This window comes from Antennarius striatus, chromosome 22, assembly GCF_040054535.1.
Source record: "Antennarius striatus isolate MH-2024 chromosome 22, ASM4005453v1, whole genome shotgun sequence".
NCBI classification, from domain to species: Eukaryota; Metazoa; Chordata; class Actinopteri; order Lophiiformes; family Antennariidae; genus Antennarius; species Antennarius striatus.
In genome coordinates, this window is record NC_090797.1 from 31,067 (window position 1) to 52,500 (window position 21,434).

The window sequence follows — 21,434 nt, forward strand, 5'->3', positions numbered from 1 at the left end:
AAGACGTACATGTGTAGCGCTACCCGCCTTTTTAGGCGGAGCCTGTGTTATCTGTTAGCTCCCTCTAAAGAGCGCCCATTACGCTATTTCTTTATTTAATATTGAGTCTTGGATTGTACGTTTATATTTTATATTTTCTATTTCATATTTCTAATTCATAAAATATATTTAAAAAAAGGATGATGTTGTTTAAATAAGTTAAAACATGTTGTATGCAATTACTTGTAAAAAAAACATTCACCACTATACGATCACCTGTTAAGATTCATTATATTAAGACATTTTATATGCAGTTAAGGTAATTGTAAAATATTAATATGTCATATACTGGTGTCAGTTCTGCCCAGCACCCTGCTCCGACGCCTTACCAGTGGAGGTGCTTACCACATTGTATGTGTCTGTTGTTGACCACTCATTGCAGGCTACCCTAAGTAAAACCACATCATCTAACCAGCCCGTGTGTGTGGATTCTTGGCGGGACGGGTACACAGCAGTCACACACACATATATATATATATGTATATATATATATAAAACTCTTGCCATTGCCACCTGATATTTTACGATCCAGTAGATGTCATACTAGAGCAAATGAAGCCTCATGAAGCTTCGAACCAGCATGAACCGATTGGGGTGAAAAGCTTCAATGCTTCATGGGGCTTCATCTGCCCATCACTAATCAGAAACACCAAATTTGAAATGAACCAATCTAATCCACGCACATCCATCAGTCAATCATCGTTGTCTGATCGAGGGCATTGTTGGCTTTCTATCTTTCAAGCGCTTTGAAATGTCTTCAGATGTGAGTAAGCGCTATATAAATAAAAGTTAATTGATTGATTGATTGATTGATTGTGGTCTCGCGGCTCCTTGCTGCAGCTCTCTATGATTTCCTTGAATCCACCGACACTGCGGACGTGCGCAGTACAAGTCTGTTATTAGACAAGTTGAGTTTCTGAGGATTCATTTTATTCTTGAACAATTACAACGCTCTCAACTGAAAACGTGAATAAAACCCAAAGCTGAATATTTCAGAAGAATCACAGCGAACATGAAGGAGAACAGGAACCAGAACCAGAAACCAGATTTAATATTTAAACAAAAGTCCTGATACCAATGATCCTGGACATGAGGGTCAGACCGTAGGAATTAGAACCCGAGGGGGAAGGGAAGTGTTGATAGAGCTCAGATACCCACTCACCCCTCCCCTATTAACACGAAGCGTTTCAGGGCAGAAGTGAATTTATCAATATTTAATCAAAGATACTGAGGACCACGGATCAGTTTGGGGAAAGACATTTCAAATCCAGTGTAATTGGGCATCTGGCAGTGAATGACATGAATTAAAAAAGGCTGAATATGGGACCTGTAACCGGTAGATATATGGGTTGTTTGTTGTTCAGAGCAGTTACAGTTACATTAAAAACCATAAGATAACCAAAGTCAGGCGACGTCAAACAGGAAAGAGATCAAATCAGGTAAGGCTGAAGGAGACGTTTGGTCGAGCTGAGATGTTGGCTAAATGAAGAAAACATCAGATTGACTTTAATCAACTATAAATTCAGAATCTATTTAAATATGGGGCTCCACACTAAAGTAAAACTTCAGTGTGGAGCACAGCGGTAGCGTTAGCTAAGGGACATGGTCCTTCGTGGGTTAGTTTCTTTACGTATATACTGTAATTAGCATTTATTATTTATGTCAATAGATGCAGAACAACATTAAAGCACTTTAAAACTAATAGATTAGCACTACATAAGAGCCCACATGTTAACACTGTGTTCACATCCTGTGTGAATTTAGGTGGTTCCATGAGTCCACCCCGATCCATCCCAAACTCCAGACAGCGTTGGGTTGGTTCTCGTTGTCACTGAGTCACCTGATGTTGTTTAAGAGTGGTTATGACTGTCCAGGTTTAGCACTAGCTGAGTCCCAGTCCTCTGGTCATTACGACCTCCTCCAGGTCCTGGTCTACCTGATGTTCTTTCAGCCGTTGTTCTTCAAGGAGAGACACCAGAGAGCGTCTCTGCTCCACCACATCCAGCATCTCCTCCAGGATGAGGCGTTCCTCTTCGAGCTGGCCCTCCTCCTTCAAGTGGTCTGAATACAGTCAGAAAGCAGGACTTAAACATGGAACGCTCCCCAACGACTTCTTCACTGAGTTCATGAAGTCTCTCGAACTAGAAACGAGCTGGAAGAGGGGAGTCACTTTTTATCGTGCCAAGGTCGCCACCAAGACAACAGACCACGCCACCCCCCCCCCCTAGCAAAGCAGCTGGAGGTGGGTCAGGTTTGCTTTAAAAGATCATGTCTTACCATCGATAGCCATACACTCTCTGAGCTCCAGCTGCAGGCGACTCTGTCGGTCCTCCAGCTCAAGCTCTCGGGCACTGAAACCCAGCAGAACTTCTAGAGACCTGGTCCAGGCAGGCGCAAGTCCAACATTTTTAAAGACGGTGTACTCACAATATGGAGAGTTCAGATTCATACTGAACCAGTGAGTTCTTCTGCTGCACTAGCTGGAACCACTGTTGCATCAGCGCCATACGATCCAGTTCACCCAGTCCTACAGAGACATCAAAACTTTAAAGGGACGAAAACCTACAGTCCCCAAATGGGCTAACCCTTAAAATGTGACTCCTTGACCGGAAACACCTTCCCCTAGAACCTAGACCACATCAGAAGCTGAACGAACCTCCCAGTTGAAGCTCAGCGTTTTGTTCCATGCTGGGTTCTCCCTCAGCGTCTGACAGAAACAGACCGCAGGTCAATCGTAGTCTTTAGCTCCTCAGACAACAGCAAAAGACATCTGGTTGTGATGTCATCAGTTAACAGGGCTCCACAGGGGCTCCAGGATGGACCCCTGTGGAGCCCTGGCAATAAAGCCGCTTTCCAGTTCACAAATAATTAATGACCTGTTTCTCCTCTCAGAGCTTTCTCCACCATCACTCCTCTCTCCTCCAGCTCTCTTTGTTTCTCCTCCACATGCTGCAGCTGTCTCTGGATCATCTGGACAATTCAGAACAGAGTCCCTGTCAGTCTGGACCTCTTAGTTCTGGTGTTGTCACAAAATCATAGATTCATTAGGAGATTCAGTTCTGACGGAGTGGTGGACTTGGTGGACAGTCCGTCTTCAGGTGGTCTTGGTCTTTAGCCCTGACAGTCTGTCCTCAGGAAATTTACCTGAGCTTTGTGGAGTCTCTTCAGCAGTTCTTGTTTGGCCTTTCTTCGAGCAACTCTCTGAACCCGTCGTGTTATTTTCATATCCAGGTCTTCATCTCCATACTCTTGTACCCCCTGGAACATTGTCTCCTTCACACTAAGACTGGATGGCTCCTTAAGATGAACTAGGACACCCACTACCTCTGTGGAACACGAGGACTGTCCATCAGAGTCCTGGACAGGGACTCTGTCCTTCAGATAGTGTCTCTGAAACAACAGAAAAAACAGTGTTCATACATTTAAGGAAGTCTACAAGAGAACCAGGACTGGAGACCATCATTATAAACCAGTGCGATGAAGACTAGTACCTCGATAGCGTACGTCCGTTTAAAAGCCAGAGCGTGAGGAATGTACGCCGGCTGGACGACAGGAAACAGATACAGTCAAACAAAAACAAACCAGACAACAGTTCTCACTTCAGACAACTTGTGGTCTCAAGTAGGTTGGAACAAGTCCAGCCCCACACCTGGTCAGATCTCAACAGGTCTTGAGTACAAAGTCAAAGACAAGAACAGCTGAACTGTGAAAATCTAGTCGTTTATTCTGGTCAACAGTTTAATCGTGTGAAGTTGAGACATGGGATGACTCCCAGTCCTTTCGATCTCTAGTCCACGACTGCAAACCTCACAGAGACAAACCTGGAACGCTGATCCCTTCAGGTCCTCCTCCTCCCTTAGTGTTACCCTCTGAATGTCCAAGGTGAGGTCCACCAGCTCCAGACGTAGCTACAGACAACACAGTTAGATCTCATCCATAAGCAATCCATCCAGAAGCTGCCTGACTGAATCATCCTGATGGGTGGAAGTCGTGTATGACTGCTAGCGCGCTAACATGCTACATGCTCCCTCTATAGGGTTGTTAACCTGTGCAAGTGTACAAGGGGCTGTGGGTCATGTATTAATTCGGAATCGGTCATGTTCAGGTACTAACCCCAACCCTACCCCAACCCTACCGCTACCCCTACCCCTACCCCTATCCTAAACCCTAACCCCAACCCTACCCATAACCCTAACCCCTACCCCAAACCCTTATCCCTGACCCTAACCCTAATCCTAACTCCTACCCCGACCCCTGACCCTGGGAGCTGGGGCTCACGTTGTTTGCTGGTCTGGTGGAACATCTGTGCATCAGGGTGGACGAGTCCAGACCGGACTCTCCTGTCAGACTCTGACTTCCTCTCTCATCTGCAAGAAAGACAGATGATTACAACCTCATCGCTGTGACCTCACCATCTGTTTGTGTCTTCATGACATCACCACCTGCATCCCTCCAGTCGCCAGCTGCTGCCATCCTCATCCTCTCTGCACGTGGAGGACGAGTCCCGCCCCCCCCCCTCTTCTTCTTCTTCTTATTTCCTGGGAACACTGCTCTCCACAGAGCTTTGGTGCCATCTCCTCCGACCTCCTTCTGGCCAGGGGCCTTCAGCTGGAGGAGGAAAGCCCCACCCCCAGCCCACAGGGAGGGCAGAAGGGGAACTCCCCTGGATCTCCTCCTCCTGACTCCCTCTGACCCCACCTTCTCCTCAGTTAACCCCGCCCCCTTTTCATCCGGTTCCAACCATCTTTCCTTTTCGCAGAGGAGCTTCTTTTGTGGAAGTTCAGGGCTGCTGTCGTCAAACACGTCCTGTCTGTCCCGCCCATCTTGCCCGCCAAAGGGAGGCAGGAGCTGCCTGGGCGGAGCCATGTCTCTGTCATCGTCATGGGTGGAGTCAGCTGCGGTGATGAAGGAGGCGGTGGAGGGAGTCTGTGTGGAGGAGGTGATGCAGCGCAGCAGGCTGGAGGCGGAGTCTGGCTCCACAGGTGTGATGTCACTACCTACTGCTGAGGCGACGCCCTGAGAGATGAGAGGAAGCTCCTCCTCTGACGGAGAGGAGGCAAAGCGAGTTATGTCAGGCCGCTCCACAGGGTCCAGACGTGGGGACGTTTCATCCAGGATGCTCCTTCAGACCTTTAAAGGTCTCAAGGGTCATTACCATGGTTAGCACGGCTAGCACTGATGACTAGCATCATTTTCAGCTCCACTCAAAGTGTGTGGGTGGAGCTTGTGTCCACGCCCACATCTGTTTACAGACAGCGGGTCCAGTTCCAGTAACGTTCTGATCTTCATTCAGAACCTCTTGGATGAAACGTCCTCAAACCCAAATCGGAGGAAGAAAAACAGAAAGTTATCCTCCGGTAACACAACACTCAACGACAAACCAAAAGAACAAAGAACAACAAATAGTTTATTGTGCTGTCTCCTTTATGAGCTGTGTGTGTGTGTGTGTGTGTGTGTGTGTGTGTGTGTGTGTGTGTGTGTGTCTTAGTGCCCGTACCCATCCAATCACAAAGTATATTCATTCATTCATTGTCTACCACTGTAGCGTGTCACGGGGAGCCCCACCTTACGCCCCCAGCTGCCTGGGGGCGTAAGGTGGGGGAAACTCTGGGCGCAAGCCAGTGCACCACGGAGCCACACAGACACAGACAAACAATTAAGGCAATTAACCTGAAGTTCATGTTTCTGGAGGTGGAAGGAAGCCGGAGAACCCGGAGAGAACCCCCCCAGACGTGGGGAGAACATACAAACTCCACACAGAGCCGCTGACGCTACCCACTGCACCACGAGCTGGCCCCATACAGTGTGTGTGTGTGTGTGGAGATATATATATATATATATATATATATATATATATATATATATATATATATATATATATATATATATATATATATATATATATATATATATATATATATATACAGTCAACCCTCGGTTTTCGAACACAATCCGTTCCACAAGGCTGTTCCAAAAGCGAGTTGTTCGAAATCCAAAACCATTTTTCCCACTAAAATTAATGTAAATGATTTAAATCCGTTCCAAGTCTAAAAAACAACTTTTTCTACGTTTTTTTTACTATTTTACACCGTAAACTGCACTGTATACTGTTTACCATAAATAAAAAGGGGTAGAAACAGACACTGTGTTTTATTTTAATAAAAGATATCCTATCGAACAAGAATGCGCTACGGAGGAAGCATCCTGGACAGTTCGCTCAGCTCCCGAGTGAGGCGTGTTCAGGTACGCTCCCGAGTCAGTCGTGTTCAGGTACGCTCCCGAGTCAGTCGTGTTCAGGTACGCTCTCAAGTGAGTCGTGTTCAGGTACGCTCCCGAGTCAGTCGTGTTCAGGTACGCTCTCAAGTGAGTCGTGTTCAGGTACGCTCCCGAGTGAGTCGTGTTCAGGTACGCTCCCGAGTGAGTCGTGTTCAGGTACGCTCTCAAGTGAGTCGTGTTCAGGTATGCTCCCGAGTCAATCGTGTTCAGGTACGCTCCGGAGTGAGTCGTGTTCAGGTACGCTCCGGAGTGAGTCGTGTTCAGGTCGATCCCGAGTCAGTCGTGTTCAGGTACGCTCCCGAGTGAGTCGTGTTCAGGTACGCTTGGCTTCTTTCGGTTTGGTCGAGAGCCGAATTTTGGTCGAGTTCAGAGACGTAAAATCTCAGATTATCTGGTCGAGAACAGAAGCGTTCGGAAACCGAGGTTTGACTGTACATATACATATATATATACATATATATATATATATATACATATACATATATACTATATATACATATATACGCATATATATTCGCATATATACTGTATATATACGTATATACAGTATATATGTATGTATGTATATACTGTATATAAATGTACAGTATATACAGTATATCCATGTGACTTTGCGCTAGCATGGAAAAATAATTTCCCTATGAAGAATTTAGAAAGTTTATAAAGTTTATACTGTTCATTCATTCATTCTCACCATCAGTTGACTCCAACTCACAGCCTTCCTCCTCTTCCTCCTCCTCCTCCTGTTCCTCCTCCTCCTCCTGTTGTTCCTCCTCCTCCTCCTGTTCCTCCTCCTCCTCCTGTTGTTCCTCCTCCACCTCCTCTTCCTCCTCCTCCTCCTCCTCCTCCTCCTCCTCCTCCTCCTCCTCCTCCTCCTCCTCTTCCTCCTGCTCCTCTTCCTCCTCCTCCTCTTCCAGCTCTGAGCTGAAATCACAAAGCGGAGGCGCCGTGAGGCGGTGGTCCGATGGGGTCCAGCCTTCAGCCGGTCCTGCCCCCCCACACGGACCCAGGTCTGCTGTTGGGACCCAGGTTGAAGCGGTTCAGGGTCTCCTCTGGGACCTCCTCTGGCTCCCCCCTGGTGGACTCCGTCCGGTAGTTCTCCAGCTCGATCCTCTCTGGCGTCGTCATCGTCATGGAAACAGCTGCGACAACACCACCACCACACACACACAGACACACACGCAGAAACACACACACACTGAAGCCCACATGGTTCAGGTTTAAGGAGCGCGCTCAGTGTGGACAGCTGACCTATGAGAGGCGGAGTCAACTCACCTGACGACCGACGCCGTTCAGCAGGGGTCAGAGACTCAGCGGGGGAGGGGGACACACCCAGAGACACCTGGGAGTTAGGGTACAGTTACTGGAGTTAGTTACTGTGGTGAGTGAGTGAGTGAGTGAGTGAGTGAGTGAGTGAGTGAGTGAGTGAGACCAATCCTTCCTCACCACTGACGTCCGATGTGAGGTGGCGATGTCCAGGGGGGGCGGTCTCCTCCTGGAGGTCACGGGGTCGGCGTGCTGAAGACAGGAGAACCTGCCTGAGACAAGACAGCTTGTCAGCACTCCATTTCTTACAGAGTAGGATCCGCTGCAAAGAGTGAGCCCCGCTGCGCTGAAGCTACTTTTATAATGACATCCATTCAAACTCCAGTCATGTGACCAGTGCGCTCTGATTGGCTCCTCCAACAGCTTGTGTTTGCTGGAACTCCAACACACAATAAGAACATTGTGGGACCACAAACCCCTCCTGCCCTTGCAGCGGTTCCTGTGGACCAATCGCAGCCCCCCAACAGCCATGTGACCAAACATAAACCACGTTCAGGTTGTGGATCTACAGCGACCCAGTAGAAGAACCAGCTGGTCAGCGTGTCGCCTCGTGATGGAAGCACTACGGCAGGACCAGGACCAGGTCCTGGCCAGGACCAGAACCAAGTCCTGATGAGGGACCAGATCCAGCCTCCTGCTGGTCTTCTGCCTCATGTGAACCTGCAGGAGGCTCCAGAAGCTGAACGTCTGCTACAGAGGGCGGTGTGTGGAGGCAGTGAGCAGAACCAGAACCGGTCCAGCCCGGTGGCCCTCTGACTGTTCAGTGAACTGCTGTCATGAGACCTGGAGGACCAGCAGCCCTTCATTTAACGGCAGCCGTTATATTTAAGGCGCCGCACATAAAGATGCTTTATGTGAAGCAGCGGGCAATGAGTTCACCGCCCTCAGGCAGAGCTCACGCTCCAGTCACGCGGCGGCTCAGTGTGATCACGCCAACAGACGTATGCAATGATGGAAGGGTGGCAAGAAGATAACACATCTTCATCTGTCCATCATGGTGATGGTGATGATGATGATTGTCATGATGGTGATGAAGGTGAGGACACTCACCACTGTGCTGGTCGAAGGCGTACGCTCCCAGTCTCAGGCTGCTGCTGCACTGGAAACACTGGAAGCAGCTGCGATGGAAGAAAAAACCTTCTGCACTCAAACGCTCCATCAGGTAGACCCGCCCCTCACAGAAGAGACAGACAGCACTGCAGCCGGAGGCCTGGTGGGGAGGCAGACAGGTGATGACAGTCAAACAGGTAATAAGACAGACAGGTTTTTGGCATCAGAGTCACATGACCTCATCAGTTGTGCTGTCAGTGAACGCATCATGTCAGCCATCATTGGTTTTTTTAAACTTATTTGGTTGTTATGTCACCGCCCTGCGTCACGATGTCACCGCCCTGCGTCACGATGTCACCGCCCTGCGTCACGATGTCACCGCCCTGCGTCACGATGTCACCGCCCAGCGTCACGATGTGACCGCCCTGCGTCACGATGTCACCGCCCTGCGTCACGATGTCACCGCCCTGCGTCACGATGTGACCACCCTGCGTCACGATGTCACCGCCCTGCGTCACGATGTGACCGCCCTGCGTCACGATGTGACCGCCCTGCGTCACGATGTGACCGCCCTGCGTCACGATGTGACCGCCCTGCGTCACGATGTCACCGCCCTGCGTCACGATGTCACCGCCCTGCGTCACGATGTCACCGCCCTGCGTCACGATGTGACCGCCCTGCGTCACGATGTCACCGCCCTGCGTCACGATGTCACCGCCCTGCGTCACGATGTGACCGCCCTGCGTCACGATGTGACCGCCCTGCGTCACGATGTGACCGCCCTGCGTCACGATGTCACCGCCCTGCGTCACAATGTGACCGCCCTGCGTCACGATGTGACCGCCCTGCGTCACGATGTGACCGCCCTGCGTCACGATGTGACCGCCCTGCGTCACGATGTGACCGCCCTGCGTCACGATGTGACCGCCCTGCGTCACGATGTGACCGCCCAGCGTCACGATGTCACCGCCCTGCGTCACGATGTGACCGCCCTGCGTCACGATGTGACCGCCCTGCGTCACGATGTGACCGCCCAGCGTCACGATGTGACCGCCCTGCGTCACGATGTGACCGCCCTGCGTCACGATGTGACCGCCCTGCGTCACGATGTCACCGCCCTGCGTCACGATGTGACCGCCCTGCGTCACGATGTGACCGCCCAGCGTCACGATGTGACCGCCCTGCGTCACGATGTCACCGCCCTGCGTCACGATGTCACCGCCCAGCGTCACGATGTGACCGCCCTGCGTCACGATGTCACCGCCCTGCGTCACGATGTCACCGCCCTGGGGCGGGCATGTTGCTGATCTGCAGGTGGATCAGGGCTAAAGTTCTGAAGGAGGGAGACGCTGCTGAAGTCAATGGGAACCCTTCATCACGCGTGTCCAGCAGAGCTGCAACATGCTAACGGAACAGGAGAGAGACAACAGATACCCAGAATGCACTGCAGCCTGTACCCTACCTGCTCCTCGCTGAGGCCCGACTGAGACCTGATCCTCTCCTTGAACCGGAAGCTCATCTGTTCCTGCTGGAGCGTCCGCTTCCTCTGAGGAGGTGTTACCATGGAGACAGACACGCCCACTGATGAGTACAGTGTTCAAGGGGGGGTACTGGTCCTACTGGTCCTACTGGTCTTTACCGGTCTCCAGGGAGGTGGGGCACCACTGGGCTGACAGTCGGTAGGCTGCGGGCTGGACAACAGCACTCCCTGCTGGTGGACACAGGCAGGTCATTTGATTGGTCGACTCCTTGAATCATTGGTTTTCTACCTGGACTCATCATGAACTGATGGATCAATAAATGCCCTCTGACCTCAGGTCACACACCTGGTGACATCCTTCTGGTCTCACCTGTCCAGGTGTCGCCTCCGCGGCAGCAGACGACCTCCTGCAGGAAGTCAGACTCTCATCCAGTCTTGCCTGCAGCTGATTGGCCATCAGTTTCACTCTAGACCGACTGGCCCCGCCCACAGCGGCCTGTTGGCTGTCGCCGTCTCCGTTCACATCACCAGACTGGAAAGAAGGCGTTTGTTTAAATGGAAGCATGGAAGTGATGGGGGAGGTGCTTAAACACAGACCGGCCAATCACAATGAAGCATCGGCCAGCTCTGTTTCGTGGGAAGGCAGCAGTCTGTCCAACCGCATTGCAGTGGCTAGCTGTGTGGGCGGGGCTTCGCACTGACCGTTTGCTGGACTTGACCACAGGTCTTCCTCCGCTTCCCCCAGGCTTCTCTCTGTTCCTGTAGACACACTGGTTACCATGGAAACAACACCACACTACAGAGACCACAGGGACTGCAGGAACCTTTGGGGTTCTCTTCCAAGACGGGCCAACACCCAGTCTGCTGAGGAGGGACGCGGGCGTGACGAGGGCCGACCTCAGGTCGGCGTTCTGGCTCAGAACACCTGAAACGACAGCGACCGCGCCCTGAACCCACGTCTGAGGGCAGAGGAAATCAATCCACTTCCAGTCTGCTGGGCAGGCTGTTCCTGGCTCTCACCAGCAGGGGGGGCTGTGTCCTTGAGCAGCTGGTAGAACTGGCTGAGGTACATCACCATGGACAGAGGGTCCGGTTCCACTCCGCTCAGCATTTCCTCCACCGTCATCAGAGGAGAGATCCCAAACGCTCGCTCAGCGACGCCAAAGCCGATGCGGTTGTTCTCCTCCACCGCCGACTCGTCCAGGGAGTCAAAGTCTCTGGGGACAGAAGGGGTCCCGTCAGAACCTGGTCTCAGGAGTCCGGGTCTCGGGTGTCGGGGGCACGCCTCACAGGAGATCAGGGCGATGTCGGTGGATCAGGGCACAAAGAGCGAGGCCACTCTTCCAGGAAGCGGTCAGGTCGCTAACGGTGACGCCGCGGTAACCCCCAGTCTGCGCCTGACACCAACTCAGCAGCTGATTGGATCGGGACAAAGAACCTGTTTGGGACAGGAGACCGATCACCTGATCAATCACTCTGATTGGATCCAAGTCTGCAATAGTTGGACAGGATGTTGAGTCGCACCTTGTCTGAGGAGTCTGGGTGACGGCAGACGGACGACGTCCTCCCTGTCTGTGTTTAGTCCCGCCTCCTGTCCCGAGTCCACCAGGTGTCTCACCTGAACGGGAAAAACAGATTGGAGGTGTTTGTTGACAGGAGCCAGTGGTTCCTTAGCTCGTGGTCAGGTGACCAGGTGTGGTCTGGCGTGAGCACCTGTACCTGTGCGGGTGTGACCAGCAGACGGGGGTTGTTGGCGTAGCGGGTCGCCGGGTCGACGGTGAACAGACTGAAGTTCTTCTGCAGGTTCTCTGGAGTCGTCTGAGGGAGGAGGCGGTACAGACTCTCTCTGGGGACAGACAGGACAGGCCTCCATGGTCACGCCACTGTCCGCCAGCCAATCCCACAGCAGCAGGCTTGTCATGGGATCCATGCCCTCACCTGTCTGCCAGAACGTCCAGCGGAGCGCCACCTTGAGACCAACGTCGGATCATCCATGCTGCATCGAGAGCCGCCAGGAAGCCCCGAGCGATCCCCGTCCCCATTGGCCAGAAGGGCTGCAGACAGACCGCCGTCAGGCCCGTCTCACCTCCAGCGGACACCTGTCTCACCTTCATAGACACCTGTTTCACTTTCAAAGACACCTGTCTCACCTCCAGCGGCTAGCTGATACCTGTCTCACCTTCATAGACACCCGTCCCACCTCCAGCAGACACCTGTCTCACCTTCCTAGACACCTGTCTCACCTCCAGCGGACACCTGTCTCACCTTCATAGACACCCGTCTCACTCACAGAGGATAGTTGATACCTGTCTCACCTTAAGCACACACCCGTCTCACCTCCAGCAGATAGCTGACACCTGTCTCACCTTCATAGAAACCTGTCTCACTCACAGCGGATAGCTGACACCTGTCTCACCTTAAGCACACACCCGTCTCACCTCCAGCAGACACCTGTCTCACCTCCAGCGGACACCCGTCTTACCTTCATAGACACCTGTCTCACCTCCAGCAGGCTGTCTCCCACTAGTGTGACCAGCAGCTGGTGCCCGTGGCGTTGGCGCACCATGGCGGCGTTCTCTGACGCATACATGCTGGTGAAGTCAAACAGGGCGACATCCGGGTGACCGTAATGATTGATTGCAAAGTCCAGAGAAGGAAGCCGGTGATTGGTGGAGAAGCTGGCAGCCTGGCGCGCATACTCTTGCAATGCATTCTGGTCCACGTTCCCCCGAGACAGAAGCAGCTCAGTGTCCACAAAGTCCTGGGGGAGACAGAAGGTGTGGTGCATTGGGTCTGGGCCCTGAGGTTCTGCTGGCTCTGTGGTGGACCTACCTGCAGGATGACTCCTTTCTCCAACAGACTCTGTTTCTTGGCTGTCATCACGAAGTAGTGAGTGTCATCTTTGTAGTAAACGATATTCTCCAGATCGATCCCTGCCAGGTCCAAACAGAAGAACACAAGAAGGTGGACAGTGAAGAAGAGCGGAAAAGAAGCCTGTGGACCTGCTCTGGGTTGGTTGACCACATTTCCCCTCTGGTCCAAGAGACCTTCAGTTCTGGAATTGATTTGTTTGGACCTTGATGGATGAGACCCTACACAAACAACAAGGTGGACAGTTCCACAGTTTGAGGAACGCCCCATCAGCTGTTCGTACCGGTCTCCTCTCGCAGATCCTGGAAGAACCTCTGGTTGAAGATAAAAGCCACGCCGCTGAGTTCCTCCACTTTGGCCTCAGCGGTGGAGTTCCGGTTCTTAAAGTTGGCTGTGATGGCGATGGCCAGCTTCCCTCTGAACTCCTTACGTCTGAAACCTGTCGTCACCAAACAGGAGAACACCTGAAGGACGTGTGAAGGATGTGAACCTCCTGTACGGTAGCTTTGGTGGGACATCAGACAAAAACTTCCTGCCTGTTTGAGTAATTTGTTCTACGGGTCTGGTGACTTCAGATTCACCATTATCAACGCGTCAACACGTCTGCAGCCTGTCACAATCGCTCTGCTCATTTCTACGTCTTTTCTAACTTTATTACTTTACTATCACCAATCGTATTGATTTTAATTCTAATAATCATGCAGGTACCCAGTTTTTTAGCCATTTTGTTGGCCCTGAAAGTTCTTCCGCTATTGCTCTCAGTCAGCAGAGTGCAGCCCCTCCATGAGCGCATCGATTACACCCAGGAACAGCTGATTGGACTAAAACCGACCGGCGTCGTTCCAACTCCGAGGCCCGCTGACTCGCCGAGGTTGGGTGAACCCGAACGCCAACCAGGAGGAGATACCAGCCGAGTCTCCCTAGTCGTCATGGGCAACGTGGGATGGCTCACTAATAAAACGGAGGAGCTAACTGGACTGATTCACACCTCGAGACGAAGATCAAACGGAAGAAGCTGGAGAGGAAGCTCCAGAAGAACAACAGGAAGAAGGTGTGGACCAGCCTGAGGACCATCCCCCCTGACTACGCTTTAGGGCACAGCTGACACCATGTCAAACTACAGGTGATGAACTTTGAAGGACGCCGGTCAGGTTCCATTCCTCAGACCCAAACTACCCCCTAGGGCGGTCCTCCTCCTCAGACCTGCTCTACCTGGTAAGGTGTTCCTGCGTCCATCCGCCCCGATGATGACGTCAAACTCCAGCTGACTGACCAGGTGAGACTTTGGACTCACCTCCATTCTCCAGCCAATCCCTGCACAGGTGAACAAAGGTGTTCTGGTCAAGTCCACCTGCTAAGGATGAAAAGCTGTGAAGACATCAGTCCTGAACTCCGTGTTCAGGTGTTTGGTCATATTTGAAAGCAGAATTCCTTCAGAACAGAACGTTGCGTGCTTAGGAAGCGACAGATCTCACGCTTCTGCTGATCTTCTGGAGGCTCCACCAGACTCTTAAACTCCACGGTGACATGGACTTCAACTCCCAGCAGAAGCGCCACCTTCAGGAGGACCAGCTGCAGCTGGCGGATGCCTGCAGGCAGAAAGTAGGTGGTGCTGGTTGGAGACTCCACCGGTACAGTCAGGCAGCAGTAAACGATCTTAAACTCACTGATGTGGTCTATGGAACCAGCGCAGAACTTCCCGTAGAACTTCTTCGCCCCAAGGCCTCGCAGGTCGTGGATGGTGAAGGGCCACAGGTGGAGAACGTTATTCCTGGAGAAGGAGTCTCTCTTCTCCAGCAGCACCACCCGAGCTCCCATGAAGCTCAGCTCCACCGCTGTCCTCAAACCGCAAGGCCCCGCCCCAATGATCACACACTGACCAATCAGAGAGAGGACAACAGCTGAAAGACACATGAATATCCACCAGTTATCTGTGACTGATTGTCCCCATGAGGACGAGGAAGAGGAAGAGAAAGGGGAAGAGGAAGAGGAAGAGAAAGGGGAAGAGGAAGGGGAAGAGGAAGGGGAAGGGGAAGGGAAAGAGGAAAGGGAAGAGGAAGAGGAAGAGGAAGGGAAAGGGGAAAGGAAAGAGGAAGCGGAAGAGGAGGAGGAAGAGGAAGGGAAAGAGGAAGCAGAAGAGGAGGAGGAAGAGGAAGGGAAAGAGGATGGGGAAGGGAAAGAGGCAGAGGAAGGGAAACTGGAAGGGGAAAGGGAAGAGGAAGAGGAAGGGAAAGGGAAAGGGAAAGGGGAAGGGAAAGAGGAAAGGGAAGAGGAAGAGGAAGGGAAGAGGAAGCGGAAGAGGAGGAGGAAGAGGAAAAGGAAGAGGAAGGGGAAGGGGAAGAGGAAGAGGAAGAGGAAGGGGAAGAGGAAGGGGAAGAGGAAGGGGAAGGGAAAGAGGAAAGGGAAGAGGAAGAGGAAGGGAAAGGGGAAAGGAAAGAGGAAGCGGAAGAGGAGGAGGAAGAGGAAGGGAAATAGGAAGCAGAAGAGGAGGAGGAAGAGGAAGGGAAAGAGGATGGGGAAGGGAAAGAGGCAGAGGAAGGGAAACTGGAAGGGGAAAGGGAAGAGGAAGAGGAAGGGGAAAGGGAAAGGGAAAGGGAAAGGGAAAGGGGAAGGGAAAGAGGAAAGGGAAGAGGAAGAGGGAGGGAAAGAGGAAGCGGAAGAGGAGGAGGAAGAGGAAGAGGAAGGGGAAGGGAAAGGGGAAAGGAAAGAGGAAGCGGAAGAGGAGGAGGAAGAGGAAAGGGAAGAGGAAGAGGAAGGGAAAGTGAAAGGGGAAGAGGAGGAGGAGGAGGAAGGAGTGTTGTTGTGAGGAACACACAGTGGTGTTGCTGCAGGCTCTGGACCTCTGGTACTCCTTGTGAGCGGCCCGGCGGTCCAGTTTGGCCCACAGAGCGTTGGCCCTCCAGTAGTTCAGGCGGCCTTTGATTGGTCGATACAGCGGCCTCTCTGCGGTGCTCCTGTCGAGCTGCAGATGTTCACACAGCTGGCTGAAGGACCGCAGCGCCGCCCTGCAGGTGGACGACGACACGAACGCATCAAACAGCTCCTGAGCCCGGCCTTCTGGGTACGACCCGTCTCCCATGACAACGGTTCGGGGGCAGGGCACCATGTGAGGGGTGTCGGCTGCTGCTGATGTCACCTGCGGGCTGCGGCTCGCCCTCTGACCTCACAGGAGAATTCAACCTGAAACGTTGACAGTTACACGCCAAAAGCCGTGATCCGTCAGGTCGACCCGTTTCTACCAATCTTCAATTCTACAGGAGCAAATTTTTCTGATTGTAGTTCTGATTTCTGAGTGGCTGCTTCTTTGTCGCCTGTTTTCAGCTCAGCTTGTTTCTTGTGAAATGCATTTTAAATGTAAGATCTGACGTTCTGGTTTCATTGTCAGCTTCCACACAAACTCTCCCACGCTGCTTAGCATGTTGCTAAGGAAGTACAGGCTTAGGGCTAGGGTTAGAGGCCGATGCTAGTCAAAATGCTACGCTACCAGAGATCAACTGCTTGGAGTGCATTGAGGGCTCCGGATGTGCGCTAACTGTAGCCGTGCTAAGGTTAGCTGCAGCTGCTACCGTCGTCTGGTCCAGGTGACTAATATCCTTTTGTTGCCGTGGTAACAGGTGTGACATTTTCAAATCTGTTCTCAAATAACAAATACTGTATACTGTGTAGGCTGTGATACAAAGGTAGGCTGTGATACACAGGTAGGCTGTGATACACAGGTAGGCTGTGATACACAGGTAGGCTGTGATACACAGGTAGGCTGTGATACACAGGTAGGCTGTGATACAAAGGTAGGCTGTGATACACAGGTAGGCTGTGATACACAGGTAGGCTGTGATACACAGGTAGGCTGTGATACACAGGTAGGCTGTGATACACAGGTAGGCTGTGATACACAGGTACGCTGTGATACACAGGTAGGCTGTGATACACAGGTAGGCTGTGATACACAGGTACGCTGTGATACACAGGTAGGCTGTGATACACAGGTACGCTGTGATACACAGGTAGGCTGTGATACACAGGTACGCTGTGATACACAGGTAGGCTGTGATACACAGGTACGCTGTGATACACAGGTAGGCTGTGATACACAGGTAGGCTGTGATACACAGGTACGCTGTGATACACAGGTAGGCTGTGATACACAGGTACGCTGTGATACACAGGTACGCTGTGATACACAGGTAGGCTGTGATACACAGGTAGGCTGTGATACACAGGTAGGCTGTGATACACAGGTACGCTGTGATACACAGGTAGGCTGTGATACACAGGTAGGCTGTGATACACAGGTATGCTGTGATACACAGGTAGGCTGTGATACACAGGTAGGCTGTGATACACAGGTAGGCTGTGATACACAGGTAGGCTGTGATACACAGGTAGGCTGTGATAAACAGGTAGGCTGTGATACACAGGTAGGCTGTGATAAACAGGTAGGCTGTGATACACAGGTACGCTGTGATACACAGGTAGGCTGTGATACACAGGTAGGCTGTGATACACAGGTAGGCTGTGATACACAGGTACGCTGTGATACACAGGTAGGCTGTGATAAACAGGTAGGCTGTGATATCAGTGATATCAGGTAGGACTCAGGTGTGTAATGAATACTCACGTCACAGCAAGCTGCTGACCATCTTCAAGCACTGTCTGTGGAATCTAAATACACTGTAATCTCTGTCTCACACTCACACACACACACACACACACACACTCACACACACACACACACTCACACACACACACACTCACACACACACACACACACACACACACTTGAGATTAGGGGCGGAGCTGCTTGCCAACGCCACCCTGAGGAGAGACAGTAATCTATAATCTGTCCCCGCAAACAAGATTAACAGAGATCTTCACCAACGGATGACTGACATGGTCACTCTGCTGCACCACGCCCCCCCAGGTCACCATGAGCCCCCCCAGGTCACCATGAGCCCCCCCGGGTCACCATGAGCCCCTCCGGGTCACATTTACGTGACAGAAACATGGTCCATCAGTGTTCGTATGATTACTCTAGTGCTGCTAGCACCATGCTAGCTGCTAGCACCATGCTAGCTGCTAGCACCATGCTAGCTGCTAGCACCATGCTAGCTGCTAGCACCATGCTAGCTGTCTACATTTCCTGACCACAGCTCCCAGTTCCACCATTTCATGTTTACTGGTTTCAATCCAGATCAGATATGAGTAACGATTCTGTGTGAATGAAGGCAAAAGGCTTCCAGGCTGTTTTCAAGCATTGTTTAATGACTGAATTCATTTCCATTCCCTCCTGTGGGAGAGCAGCTCCCTCTAGTGTTCATCAGGGTCACTGCACACAGCTGAGCTTCCTCCAGGGTGGGGGCATCCCCACATTGATCTATTTACACGTTTAAAATGAACCTACAACAGACACTATTCTTATAACTTAAATAACAGTCTGAACGTCTGATTGGAGGAGCAGGACCTGGAGTCTCCGCCTCCAACCAATCAGCCTTCAAGAAGCTGACAGAAGGACGAACAGGCTGGTGTCTCCAGACGTCATCAAGAGTTTTGCTGAAGAAAAGAGCAAAAAGAATGAACTTGGACCCAAACGTGTGTCGATAAAGTTAGGGTTAGGGTTAGTTTCTCACCAGTAGGGGGCGCCCTTTGGTTTCTATGGGCAGCAGGAAGCTGCCGGCGGCGCACAGCAAACAGGCTATGGCGAAGGGGCCGAGGGCCAGAACCACCGACCGGGACATCAGAACCTGAACCACACGCAGGGCGGTCAGCAACCCAGAACCCAGGACCCGGGACCCGGAAACCGAGACCCAGGAACCGGGACCCGGGAGCAGAGTCCTTAGACCTGGGAACCGGGACCAGAGACCTGATGCCCCGCCTCCCAGCACTCACCTGAGCGATGAACGGCGCGATCATTCCTCCGATGCGACTGAAGGAGGTGCAGAAGCCCAAGCCCAGAGAACGAGCCACCGTGGGATACACCTGAAAGGGACACCGCCCGCTTAGCTCAGACCAGAAGGGCCCAGCGGCCCCCCGGGTCCAGACGCACCTCAGCGGTGTAGATGTAGACCACGTTGAAGTTCATGGACACCAGGGAGCGCAGCAGGAACAGCAGCACCGTGAACCCGAACCTGGAAGACCAACCAATCATCAGCCTGGAGGTCCCGATGCACCTGAACCCCGTCAGACTGGAGCCCCTCCCACTCCAGGCTGGAGCCCCGCCCCTCCAGGACCCCATTGGTCCTTACATGGTGGAGCAGATGTTGAGCATCATGAACAGACCGGCCGACACCAGCTGCAGGACCGTCAGGCTCCGCCTCCGTCCAATCACGTTCAGCAGGCAGATGTTGATGGGGATCACTGGAAGGAGAGGATGAGGAGGTCAGGCCCTGACCCCTGACCCCTCCTCCAGACCCCCGGCGTGCGGCCTTACGAGCGACCTCCCCCAGGCAGCTGATGAGCAGCGTCTGGTAGTCGTTCATGGCGAAGGCGATGCAGTAGCACCGCCCGTCCAGGTGGAGGTGCTTGACGTCGTGGTCCCGCCCCCCGTCCGTCACACACAGCAGGTTCTTCTCCAGCAGCTCCGAGCTGCTCAGCACCGAGCCGTAGTACGCGAAGGACGCCACGAACCTTCAGCCGGCAAGAGACAGCGCTGATAGGCTGAAGCCCACCTGAGGGGCGGAGCCAGAGCTCCCCTACAAACCCCTGAATAACACAGGCAAACCCAGAACCAGGATCGGGACCAGCCGGGTCCTGGTTCCGGTCCTGACAGGAGGAGGCGTTACCATGAGTACCAGAGCAGCAGCGATGTGGTCCTGAAGGGGGGGTTCAGCAGGAGCCGCCAGCTCCCCCTCTCCGTCTGCAACGACACAGGTCACCAGGAGGGGGCGTCGACCTCCCACCGACACGCCCACAGACAACTCACCACCACTGACTCCGCCCACAGACAACTCACCACCACTGACTCCGCCCACCAGACAACTCACCACCACTGACTCCGCCCACCACTGACTCCGCCCACCAGACAACTCACCACCACTGACTCCGCCCACCAGACAACTCACCACCACTGACTCCGCCCACCAGACAACTCACCACCACTGACTCCGCCCACCAGACAACTCACCACCACTGACTCCACCAGACGACCTGGAGGAAGAGCGGCGCCGTTCATTCTGGCGATCTTCTCCAAAGTCCTGACGGCGGCGTCGTAGTTTCCTGCCGACACGTTGTAGCGCGCCGACTCTGGGATGAACTGAGGGAGTCAGAGACGAGTCAGAGACGAGTCAGAGACGAGTCAGAGACGAGTCAGATTGAGTCAGAGACGAGTCAGAGACGAGTCAGAGACGAGTCAGAGACGAGTCAGAGACGAGACAGAGACGAGTCAGAGACGAGACAGAGACGAGTCAGAGACGAGTCAGAGACGAGTCAGAGACGAGTCAGAGACGAGTCAGAGACGAGTCAGATTGAGTCAGAGACGAGTCAGAGACGAGACAGACAGATGCTACATCCTTGGAGGAAACGTCTTCCTGCTTTGGAGTTTGTTCTCAACGGAAGAGGAAGAGGAGGAGGAAGAGGAGGATAAGACAGGTGAGGGCCGTCTCACCTTGAAGAGGAAGAGGAGGATGACGCTGGGGGCCACCGACAGGCGGATCATCCACCTCCAGCCCAGGGTGGGAACCACCAGCATCCCTAGTATGATGATCAGCATGGAGCCCAACATCCAGAAGATCTGATGGAGACGAAGAGCATGCTGGGAAACGTCTGAACCTGCACCGTTAGATCCGCCCCCCCGGGGCAGGATGACTGACCACCAATGAGAGAGAGGCTCGGTCATTACAGTCACAACCAATCATTACCGACGAGCACAACGCCGCCGCCGTCAGCACGCCACCCTGTAATTAATGACCACAGCGAAAGGCGGTGATGTCACACCCAGACAATGAGATCACGGGTTCAACGCCGCCTGAGGCCTCGGTATCACTGGGAGAAACGGCTCCGCCCCCTGGCCACCAGGCGTTTGATCCAGACGGAGCCTGAAGCTGATCATGTGACTTGAGCTACATGACAGCATGACATCACAGGTGAGACCCTGACCCTGATCCACCTGCCAGACCCCCACGATAACCCCGCCCCCGATAACCACACCCCGATAACCCCGCCCCACGATGGTGGACTCACGGTGGCCAGCGGCAGCAGGGAGGCGCGGTACTTGGCGGGGATGAACTCGGTCTTCAGCACGAACCTGGAACAACAGCAGAATGGTTACCACGGGAACAATAGCCGCCGGTTACCGTGCCGACCGGACACTGACCCCTGCGACACGCCGGCGACCCCGCAGCCCACCATGCTGCGCAGGAAAATGAACCAGCCGTAGGACGGGGCGAAGGACGTGAGC

At 52.9% G+C, this 21,434-nt stretch overlaps 2 protein-coding genes across 3 annotated transcripts in view; both read right to left on the reverse strand.

The window, feature by feature from the left end:
• Positions 1-1,001: 1,001 nt before the first annotated feature.
• On the reverse strand, positions 1,002-17,697 carry LOC137589630 (protein-methionine sulfoxide oxidase mical3b-like). The gene is made up of 34 exons (XM_068307497.1): positions 17,661-17,697; positions 15,858-16,222; positions 14,710-14,917; positions 14,518-14,631; positions 14,255-14,356; positions 13,326-13,481; positions 13,004-13,104; positions 12,675-12,932; positions 12,110-12,225; positions 11,891-12,017; positions 11,696-11,789; positions 11,462-11,609; positions 11,192-11,388; positions 10,996-11,096; positions 10,874-10,930; positions 10,542-10,703; positions 10,331-10,402; positions 10,154-10,237; positions 8,692-8,851; positions 7,762-7,853; positions 7,591-7,657; positions 7,322-7,457; positions 7,170-7,239; positions 7,010-7,127; positions 4,482-5,081; positions 4,318-4,406; positions 3,861-3,947; positions 3,531-3,581; positions 3,184-3,429; positions 2,916-3,009; positions 2,696-2,746; positions 2,467-2,566; positions 2,317-2,390; positions 1,002-2,100 (listed from the first exon to the last, which is right to left on the reverse strand). Exons 2-34 carry the CDS (start codon positions 16,146-16,148, stop codon positions 1,922-1,924), a joined length of 4,602 nt encoding a protein of 1,533 aa, XP_068163598.1. The 5' UTR covers positions 16,149-16,222; positions 17,661-17,697; the 3' UTR covers positions 1,002-1,921.
• Positions 17,698-18,289: 592 nt separating this feature from the next.
• The window catches only part of svopl (SVOP-like), a 5,330-nt gene continuing 2,185 nt past the window's right edge, over positions 18,290-21,434 (reverse strand). For both annotated transcript variants that reach the window (XM_068306861.1, XM_068306863.1), the window contains 11 exons: positions 21,351-21,434; positions 21,218-21,281; positions 20,643-20,768; positions 20,163-20,291; positions 19,822-19,895; positions 19,470-19,666; positions 19,285-19,396; positions 19,086-19,167; positions 18,929-19,018; positions 18,670-18,783; positions 18,290-18,592 (listed from right to left, as the gene is read on the reverse strand). The exon at positions 21,351-21,434 is cut by the window's right edge and continues 41 nt beyond it. In XM_068306861.1, the coding sequence (XP_068162962.1) occupies positions 18,581-18,592; positions 18,670-18,783; positions 18,929-19,018; positions 19,086-19,167; positions 19,285-19,396; positions 19,470-19,666; positions 19,822-19,895; positions 20,163-20,291; positions 20,643-20,768; positions 21,218-21,281; positions 21,351-21,434 (1,084 nt within the window). In that variant the 3' untranslated portion in view covers positions 18,290-18,580. The remainder of the gene's footprint in view (positions 18,593-18,669; positions 18,784-18,928; positions 19,019-19,085; positions 19,168-19,284; positions 19,397-19,469; positions 19,667-19,821; positions 19,896-20,162; positions 20,292-20,642; positions 20,769-21,217; positions 21,282-21,350) is intronic.

Coding starts and splice junctions, on each gene's coding strand:
- LOC137589630 (XM_068307497.1), bottom strand. CDS start 16,148: ATGGTGCCCTGCCCCCGAACCGTTGTCATGGGAGACGGGTCGTACCCA. Junction 11,790..11,890: donor TGCTGGTCACACCCGCACAG/GTACAGGTGCTC, acceptor TTTCCCGTTCAG/GTGAGACACCTGGTGGACTC. Junction 10,931..10,995: donor CTTGGAAGAGAACCCCAAAG/GTTCCTGCAGTC, acceptor GTGTGTCTACAG/GAACAGAGAGAAGCCTGGGG.